Source organism: Sphaeramia orbicularis, chromosome 17, assembly GCF_902148855.1.
Source record: "Sphaeramia orbicularis chromosome 17, fSphaOr1.1, whole genome shotgun sequence".
Taxonomy (NCBI): domain Eukaryota; kingdom Metazoa; phylum Chordata; class Actinopteri; order Kurtiformes; family Apogonidae; genus Sphaeramia; species Sphaeramia orbicularis.
In genome coordinates this window covers 17129306-17139699 of record NC_043973.1, presented here as the reverse complement: position 1 = coordinate 17139699, position 10394 = coordinate 17129306, and the positions used below count along the sequence as shown (strand labels likewise).

General features: G+C 37.7%; 1 protein-coding gene across 2 annotated transcripts; it reads left to right on the top strand.

Annotated features, from left to right (window-relative positions):
* The first annotated feature begins 379 nt into the window (after positions 1–379).
* Positions 380–10173, top strand: lrrc8da (leucine rich repeat containing 8 VRAC subunit Da). 2 transcript variants are annotated; one of them, XM_030160681.1, is made up of 2 exons: positions 380–664; positions 5727–10173. In XM_030160681.1, coding segments are annotated over exons 1-2 (2553 nt in total). In that variant the 5' UTR covers positions 380–663; the 3' UTR covers positions 8279–10173. The 2 variants fall into 2 exon arrangements, with proteins under 2 accessions (XP_030016541.1, XP_030016540.1); XM_030160680.1 differs by having other exon boundaries at positions 381–668.
* The last annotated feature ends 221 nt before the right edge of the window (positions 10174–10394 follow it).

The following is a 10394-nucleotide window of genomic DNA, read 5'->3' as shown; positions in this document are numbered from 1 at the left end:
TTTATTCTTTTTTTCTGTTGTTGTTGGTATTATTATTGTTGTACTTGTTTTGTATTGTGTGCTGTTGTTGATTTTTGGTTTTTGTGTTGTTGTGTTGAGTGTATGTACATCCTATTTGTTGAGTGAGTTGTGGGAAATTGTGGTGCTTTGTTTTTGTGTTGTTGATGACCCCAGGAAGAGTAGCTGCTGTGGTATGCAGCAGCTAATGGGGATCAAACTAATAAACTAAACTAAACTAAACCAAACCACCATCGCCTGTGTGGGTGCTCCTTATTCCGCCGCGCCTTGAACGCAGCATCAGATAAGCTTGCAGGCGGTGCGTTCAGGAAGTCACCATCATGCCACCGTCCAATGAGAATCGCTCGTGGGCCTGTAATCACACCCACAGCAGCGGACTGTTTGGCTCCATATTGGATGACTTTTTCTTAGAAATACATTAAGGTCTGGCTGCGAACACAGTCCAACCTGCGGCCGACACACCGGCTCTGCTCCGCGGCTCAGGTGTGAGAGATGTATCCGACAAACGGGACTCGCGCTCCGGCTTCATTCCCTCAGTTTTAACGGGGCTCAGAAATTAGGTTAGAGACGCACCTGAAGAGCGGAGCCAAAAGTGGTATGCAGGCCGAGGAAGAAATAATTGGATTGAGATAACGCAACACAGGCAGTGAGTAAGTATGGTCTATTTTACTGTATTTTTAATTTTACACTTAGTTGAAATCTTTATTATTATCACCAACTTTACTGATATTCTCTCCCTCTGTTTGGCTGAATACATACTGAAGAAGAACTGGTACATGTTGTGTATGTTTATGTGAATGTGTAACTCATATAACACGGCAGTTTCTCAGTTTGGCATGTTTCAACAAGTCACCTGATCTTTCCAGTACACTGCGCCAGAGCCTTTCACATGAGGGAAAAAAAAAAAAGCAGAATATTTCATCTTCTCTCCAGAGAAAATTCAATTTCCTCATGATGTGTAATAATTATAGTCCATGTCTACATACAGAGATACCTGCTGTTACACGTGGCTGTAAATATAACCCACTGTCTGCACCCTCACACATGAAATCCAATTTAATTATCTGGTAACTTCAATTTTTTTTTGGATTGTGGAGGCATAATAGGTATAAACACTAAGCACTATTGTCTCTGAAATGTTCTCATATAGAGAAAACATGTGTATTGTACTATATAAATATGTGAACAATGCAACTAACCTCAAGCCTTGTGATTTGTTCATCGTTTTCTATTCCAACATGGTCCACACTAGGAATGTGCTTGTCTTTCTGTAAATAATTCTTTTGTCCTTTGTGAGATATTGCAAAAACAGCCATATCTGGTTTGCGAGCACAGGAACACACCACATGGAATATGCTGCACACAAGATTTCCTACAACAGCCTTTTTCTCCTCAACATAGAGCCTCTTTCAGGGTGACTTTTGCACCTTCAGGATTATTAAAGTCCCAGTGTCCTCAAATGAGCACTTCCTAATTAGTAGCCTCCTGTAGCTTATTATAGGACTATAAACTACTAATGTTATTGAGCATGAGTAAACAATTTTTAACAATAACATTTTAAGGTTTTGTGCCTTGTTAACTTTTATCTCAAATTCATAATAAGAGTGAAGTGACAGTTTTAGGCTTGTTATTAAACTGATTATTGTATTTTTTGTATTTTTGCTTCCACTAGTTGGAACAAAATATGTTTCTTGTTATGAAGAATAAAATATAAGAGGGAGCAAACTCAAAATATTATGGAAGTTACAGTCGGTTGAACGTTTTTTACGGTGGCTGAGAGTGGACAATGCACTGCAACTTAAAAAAGTGCATGAGAATAAACAAATCAAGCAGACAAACGTGCTTAAACATCTTAATGTAAAATTGTCTGTGTGTTCTTAAGTTCCTTAACATATAGATAAGTACTTTATTATCTTACACTTCAGTCTACCTATGGACATTTAAGCAATTTTGTTTATTTTATGTCCCTCTGTCTGTGAAAAAGAAGATTTTCACAAAAGAAATATGGAACACACTTGTTGGATAGTGGTAGAAGTTCATTTGTGAAAGCGTCTGTATTTTTTGTTCTTAACTTTATAAAATAGCTTAAGTACCTAAGCCAAAAAACCTGAAAATTAAAAGAAATATTATTTTTAAACAGTAAAATATTAACTCTTTGTCTGTCAGCTTGTGCTGTGCATTTGCGGCATCTATTGTCAAACGTCTTCCTGAGTTGCAGTATATTGAGCTCCCTGGGCTACCGTACGTCACCCATATGGTGCTTTTAGAGACCGCCTGTGGCACTGGGTCCCGCCCTTTTCCTGGGGGCCACCCTGCACAAAGGCTTTTTTTTTCTAAGTCTATTTTGTTGTGTTTCTGCCTTCATGTGTGAAGAAGCTGCAGCAGGAAGGTCGATGATTAGGAGTAGCTGAAGCCACACTGTTAATATTACAATAAGGTGAATAAAATGTCTTAATATACGGCATGAAATAACATACTTGTAAATTTACCGAACAAATAGTTTTAATTGAATTAACACAATAAAAATCCCATTTCTGTACAAATAAAAGGTCCTTACTAATGTTTTATAAAAAAATCACATACCAAATTAAGAAAAATACTGTGCTGTTGTTCTTTATTTTTGTCATGTTTCCTGTCTCTAATAACAAAGACAAAAACCCCTAAAAAATGGGCTTTTAGTGGTGTTTTACTGTATCGTGAGAAATGCCCCACAGCAGTTTGTAAAGTCTGTTTTTCTCGTCTTTGTCAGACATCTTAGACCCAAACCACGTCCATGTGACAGAACTAGTCCCTCTTTTAAGTTCAAGCTTCTCGTTTTGTCGTCATGCACATTTCCTGTCTGCGCTGTCGCTGCCTTTTATAAGAACTCAAGTGTTTGTCCCAATGATGAAAAAACAGAGTTGGAGTTGGAGTCTGATAAAAGATTACACAGGATACATAATGATAAACATAAACAGATATAGTTTATACGTAGTTGATACATTATTGGTTTAGAAATAACACTGAAACCATTACTCTTAAGGAAATATACAAGCACTACATAAACTTTGTCATGCATTATAAATGAACACATAAAAAGCAGAAAAAGTAAAATGAGTAAAACTACAGCTTTAACCTTTTCACTCAATTTAAACCAGAGCAACATAAACCAACTGTGATATTGTACAGTCTTGATGAATACATACCACTGCAGAAAAAACAGAAATATAGATCACACATTTCAGAAAGCATATAATATTACATGGCCCAATGATACATATTTTAATGACTTGTTTTAATCTGCAACTAAACTTCAGTGATGTTTTAAGCTCCAGATGCAGAAAACTGACAACTACAAAACTGTAGTATTGTGCTTAAAATGACTAAATTGTAAGCGTAAATTTTTTTCTACCGATGTTTGAGGTCAGGTCAGTTCAGATTGAAGGAAATGAAAACTCTTTTGGAATATATTCAGATTTTAATTATATATCTTTTAATTGATTTGCCCTCTCCACTTTACCTACCGTATCCATACAGTCACATATTTACATCCTTATACCCAGTTCAGTCTTTTGTTTATGGCACACACACAAAAATATGTTGTTTTTGTATAAAAGTATCGTATTATGTCATGCTGCTCATACATTTAAATTGGGGACGAATACATTTTTTTTAACTGAATTGAATTGAAATATCTTAAAATAAAAGATTGGATTATTTTCTCATTTAATTTAGAAATATATGTAAAATGTGAATGTGAACATGGTTAAAAATATCAAAAGCAAAGTAGTAACATTGTTAGTGTAGAAGTGACTGAATTGTATAGGCTCATATATAAGTCTTTGACTCATCGGACATTTGCCAGCCAGTGACAGAACTGTATGACTGATGATGTTTAAAGGCTCATTTTTAACGCAAACTAAAATAAGGAGTGTTGGTGACAGATGATTACTCAGGAGACGGGCTGTTCACTCATATGAAGCAGATGAAAACGCTACAGGCAACATGATAAACAAAGTGATACAACCATGAAAGGAGGGTAAAAAAAGGCCAGAGTCTTTCATTAAGGCACTCCACTAAATGGAACACATGTGCCAGACTTCTTAGTGAGTCAGAACAGTCGGTTGATTTCTCACCAAAGGCCTCTGAACTATTCCTGTAACTGACTGTAATAAGTTCGGATTTAGCACAGTCTTTGCTCGGGGCTTAACAAAATACTACAAAATGAAATGAGATTGTAAAGTAAGAGGAAGTGAGAGTTTAATTTCTCACGTGATGATGAAGTGATGGAGCAAAAAAAAAGAAAAGAAAAAAACCACTCAGCTGCATGGTATTCAAATAAAATCAGCAAAAAGGAAAACCACCATGGGTGAGAAGTAGAAAGATTTGTCTGCTATGTAGAGTCACAATCACGACATTTTAGCTGATTGTCAGACAGTGGGATTAATAATTGTCATTTTGTGTTTGTTTTATTTCTCTGATTCCTCTGTTACAAACACATGACATGTAGAGGAATTTGAACATTTGAACATAAAACACACAGCACATTTAAGATAAAAAAAAAAAACTGAAACGGACTGTATTATTTTACTGAAATGTACAAAGAAATTGCAGTTGTCTACAAGTAAAATGCCTCCAGAACAAAAGTAGTGAAATTTTACCAAGTCTGAGTCACTAATAAAGAAAATTAAGTCCAAAATGCTGGTTGGCTGTAGTTTCCAAAGTGCAGTCTTGGGTCAGAATGTAAAATTCTGAGAATTAATGAGATAATGGGATTTACTTGAAAAGAATGTTTGCCTAAGAGCTACAGATCTGCTTTAAAACACTGTCTGTACATTAAAATACATTCACTTTTCAGGTTCGTTCTTAAATCTATTGTATAAATTTACATAAACCAAAATATATCCAATATATGTGTAATAATACTTCATCATAAATATCAGCTAACACACTTTTGTCATTTGTTTTCCAATTCATGTTCTTAAAGTATGTTGGATTTAGCACATTTCATCTCTGAGGCAGATAATTTCTAAAGAATTGTTGACCCGTGTTACTAGTAATGACCAGATTATGATCTATGGGCAAAATGGAGCATATCATTGTCTGTTTACACAAAAAGTTGCCTTGTAACTAAAACCATGGTGTTATTGTCTGTAGATGCTCAATGAAATTAATATTCATTATTTCTGTCATTTCTTTGATGGTGGAGCTAATTCTGCCCTCAGTAGTCATTAAACCATAACAAAAGAAGAGTTAATGTCTTTAAAAGAGCTTCAAACATCAAGTGGTGGAAAACTATATGAAAATAGTGATGAAATATGACAAGTGCAAAGTGTAAAGTTTATTAATTTGTGTAACATGAGGCAGATGGCACATGACACAGTACTAAACAAACAGAAGACACAGCTGGGTGGACAAACATGTCAGAAACCTTTTGGCAGTTCAGTTTTTGTTTAAGATTCCTGTGCTTTCTACTGTACATGTATTTTTGTTTTTTTTTAAATTATTTTTAAGAAAATCATGTAAATAAAAAAAATTACAATAAAAGTTTTCATTCTGGCTTGTACTTGTGTAGGTTTGTGAATGTGTATGAAGACAAAAAAAGACAAAGTATAATAAAAGAGAAGGAGAGAATGAAGGATCCGTCTTGCTGGAATCCCAAATTACATTTTGAGTCTTTTAGAAATGTTGTCACATAGTTAACGCAAACTCTGATCCATTTGTTGCAGTGATGTTCACACTCACCGAGGTTGCGTCGTTGAACGACATCCAGCCAACATATCGCATCCTGAAGCCATGGTGGGACGTCTTCATGGACTACCTCGGGCTGGTCATGCTCATGCTGGCCATATTCGCCATGACCATGCAGATAACCAAGGACCAGGTGGCCTGCCTTCCTTATCTGGAGGACGCAGAGGAGGCCTCGGGACCTTCACCCACGCAGAGTGCGCAGGAAGCAGCCGCGTCTGCAGCCACCGGGGCCCCTGTGGTGACCTCCATCCCCCTGGTCACCAAGGACTTACCGGATCGAGCTGTTCATGAGATCCACGTCACACATCAACACACTGCTGTGGAGGGAAACAAATACATCAATCAGCCTCACCCAACAGGGGTCAAAACCAACTTGGACTATCAGCAGTATATCTTTATCAACCAAATATGCTACCATGTTGCCTTGCCCTGGTACTCCAAATACTTTCCATATCTCACCCTAATTCACACTATTGTTCTCATGGTCAGTAGCAACTTCTGGTTCAAATATCCTAAAACCAGCTCAAAGATTGAACACTTTGTTTCCATTTTGGGAAGATGTTTTGAGTCTCCCTGGACTACAAAGGCTTTGTCTGAAACAGCTTGTGAGGACTCTGAGGAGAACAAACAGAGGTTGACCGGCACCTCGTCTGCACCAAAGCAGGTATCATCAGAAGAAAAGGAGGAAAACACAACTCCAAACTCATCCACACCCATGCTCGGGGTGAAGTTCTCTGCAGACAAGCCCATCGCAGAGGTCCCGAGTAGTATGACAATCTTGGACAAAAAAGATGGAGAGCAAGCCAAAGCTCTGTTTGAGAAAGTGAGGAAATTCAGAGCTCACGTGGAAGATAGTGACTTCATCTACAAGCTTTATGTAGCTCAGACAGTTGTCAAAACTGTCAAGTTTATTTTGATATTGTCCTACACTTCAACATTTTTGGTTGAAATCCACTTTAAACATGAATGTCTACCTGGCATTAAACATCTAACAGGATACAGAAAGTTCTTCTGCACACACAACATGGCTTTCATGCTCAATAAGCTGCTTATTAGCTACATGGCATTGATACTGCTGTATGGGATGGCATGTTTGTACTCTCTCTTTTGGGTGTTTCGACGACCTCTGAAAGAGTACTCATTTGAGAAAGTGCGAGAAGAGAGTAGCTTTAGTGACATTCCTGATGTCAAGAATGACTTTGCATTCCTTTTACATATGGTTGACCAGTATGACCAACTCTACTCCAAGCGCTTCGGTGTCTTCTTGTCTGAGGTCAGTGAAAACAAGCTGAGGGAGATCAGCCTCAATCACGAGTGGACCTTTGAAAAACTGAGGCAGCTCGTGACCCGTAACGCACAGGACCAGCAGGAGCTCCACCTGTTCATGCTGTCTGGTCTCCCAAATGCAGTGTTTGACCTGACTGACTTGGAAGTTCTCAAACTGGAGCTGATTCCTGAGGTGAGGTTCTCAGCGAAGGTCTCTCAAATGACCAGTCTCCAGGAGCTGCACCTCTGCCACTGTCCAGCCAAAGTAGAGCAGACCGGTTTCGCTTTCCTCCGTGACCATCTGCGCTGCCTTCATGTCAAGTTTACTGACGTGGCAGAGATCCCTCCTTGGGTTTATTTACTGAGAAGTTTGAGGGAGCTCAACCTAATCGGTAACTTGAGCTCAGAGAACAACAAAATGATTGGTCTGGAGTCTATGCGTGATCTGAGGCATTTAAAGACATTATGCTTGAAGAGCAACCTCACAAAAATGCCCACAAACATCACAGAGCTTTCTCCACATCTGATTAAATTAGTAGTGCACAATGACGGTACAAAACTGCTCGTATTAAATAGTCTGAAAAAAATGACAAATCTGATTGAACTAGAGCTGCATACTTGTGAACTGGAGAGGATTCCACACGCTATTTTCAGCTTGACCAACCTGCAGGAACTTGACCTTAAATCTAACAACATCAGAACCATAGAGGAGATCATCAGCTTTCAGCACCTGAAGAGACTGGCCTGCCTGAAACTGTGGCACAACAAAATCATCACCATTCCTTCCTCCATCGGCCAGGTCAAGTCTTTAGAATCTCTTCACCTCTCTCACAATAAGTTGGAGTCTCTGCCTCCAGCTTTGTTCACTCTACCTAAACTTCGGCACCTGGATGTGGGCCACAACTCCATCACGGTGCTCCCACCAGACGTCGGCCTCCTCCACAATCTCCAATACCTCGCCATCAACTCTAACAAGCTGGAGGTGCTGCCCAAGCCTCTGTTCAGATGCAACAAGCTGAAGATGCTGTACGTGGGTCATAACGCGCTCACCGTTCTGCCCGAAGCCGTGGGTCAGCTGGTGCAGCTCAGTCAGCTGGAGCTCAGAGGGAACTGTCTGGACAGGCTGCCCGCTCAGCTAGGAAACTGCCGGCTGCTGCGAAAAAATGGCCTGGTTGTGGAGGACCATCTCTTTGACACACTGCCAGTGGAAGTCAAGGAGAGTATCAGCCAAGAGACCACCGTGTCTTTTACGAGTGGCTTATAGCACAGAAACCACAAGGAAGACCCAGATGGGCCAACAGCTTACATGGTTTAAGACTAACCTGAATAATCACAAGACAAAACAGACTTTTCATATTGTTATTTAGGGCTGTGTGATATGACGGAAGCCTCATTTCCCAATACAGGTCACTAGAGAACAGTACAGACCACATCATAGCACAAGTTCAGCAAATAGGTCTCAAAACCACCACAAGGAAAAGTACATTTCTGACTGCATCTTGATTTATGCACTTGACATTATCTTCCTTCTTTGAGAGCCTTTGTATGAATTTTCACATAAGCAAAATATGATATTAATGTAAAAATATAACAAAATAAATAGAATATTGAGGTTGACTTATAGTAGTTTTGAGGACAGTGTAATAACAGCAGCTTGAAACACCCTCCAAAATTTTAATACTGGAAATGTATAACATGTAGGTATTTAACTATGGTGGAGTTAATTAAAAACTGGATAACTGATTAACTGAAGAGCCAGAAGTAATAAATTAAAAAAAAAAAGAAGTAAATTTGGATTTCCAAACATCAAACTCAGAATAATAAATTTATAGGTAAACATTAAACTGAGCATAAAGAATCTAGAAGGATGCAGTTTTGTTTGTTTAAGTGAGTGCTTTTACTCAAAGTCAGTAAGAAGCTGAGATGTTTGATTATTAATTATTGGTTCAAGTTAAGATTAATTTACCAAACAGATTGATAATACAGAAATCGCTGTTTAGCTAGTGCTGCAAACAAACTAAATTACTTAAATATGATTACAAATTAATAATAACAGTAGAACTCTTTGAACTGTCACTGAAATATTAAAAAGAAAAAAACTAAATATTGGTATAAAATACCAAAGGTAACCAGAGATCGGTTTCAGTTTACACAATAGGAGCAAAATAAAGCTCATTGTAGAAATTAATAAAATACAAGTAAGTACACTGCCTGTATCTGTACCCTGTGGAAGAATGCAGATAGAATATAGTAAAGTACATGCAGTAAAGTAAATTAAATATATATATGTTGTATCTCACAGCCCTACTATTGATTTATTGTAGTTATTTCCACAGAAATGATTGCATTTTCTTGATTGTTTTAGTAAGTTGTCTCAGTTACTTGTGTATAAAAATGATTGCTTAGGATTTAGCTTTATATATTTAACATTAGAAAATTGGCTTTGTTAATGCTCTATAGACCTGAACAGCTTGTTTCGATGACACAGTTTGTAGATTTATGGTTATTGTTTTAGATACTCAGGTATAATTGTAACTATTGGGAACAATCTTTTGCCTTAACTGCTGCTATTTTTGTTTTCACAGTGAGGGCTTTTACAAACAAAAGGCCAAAAATGAGAATGTTTTCTTGTTAGATTTCATAAGGACACAATCCACAGAACATTTTCTACTCACATCACAGAGCAGGACACAATGCAATTCTCTTCTGAGTTGTAATTTCCTTGTCTGTTGACATCATGATTCCTCTCACTGTCTTGTAGCTAACAGAATGATTAGTCAAACTCAGGTGGAGACTAAGCACCAGAAATGAGCATGTCCTGTTGTAGAGATTGTAAACTAAGGCCTATAATAATTCATTTGCACAATGAAAACGATGTTTAAGGACTGGTGAACACTGGCGTGAGCTGACTAAAGGGAACTCTGTATGTTTCTTAATCATGTTTTAAAGTTGTGATAGAACTAGTTATGAGTAGGATTGATTATCCTACCTGTAATGACAATAAACATGTCTGCCATTATTATTCTTCATGTATTTCTATGTAGGTGTGTATTAAGTGTTCTTTAGAGCAGCTCTACCACTTTGGTGATCTTATGCTCAAAGTTCACAACTTTATGGCACAATAAACATGAATGTCTAATCATTATCCATCTACACTAGGTGTACTTCACTCATGTGTCCACTACTGTATACTATTATGTGCATGCACTACTGTTAAAGGACTATAAATGAAATATAAAGGCTGAAAGAAAGAGAAGAGATGTTGATAAGTGTTTTAGGTGAATTGGAAGAAAAATGATAAAAGTACTTCAATGTAGGAACTTTTGTCTTTGGTTTTGAGTAATTTATGGTACAAATGTATTAAAATACCATACATTTTC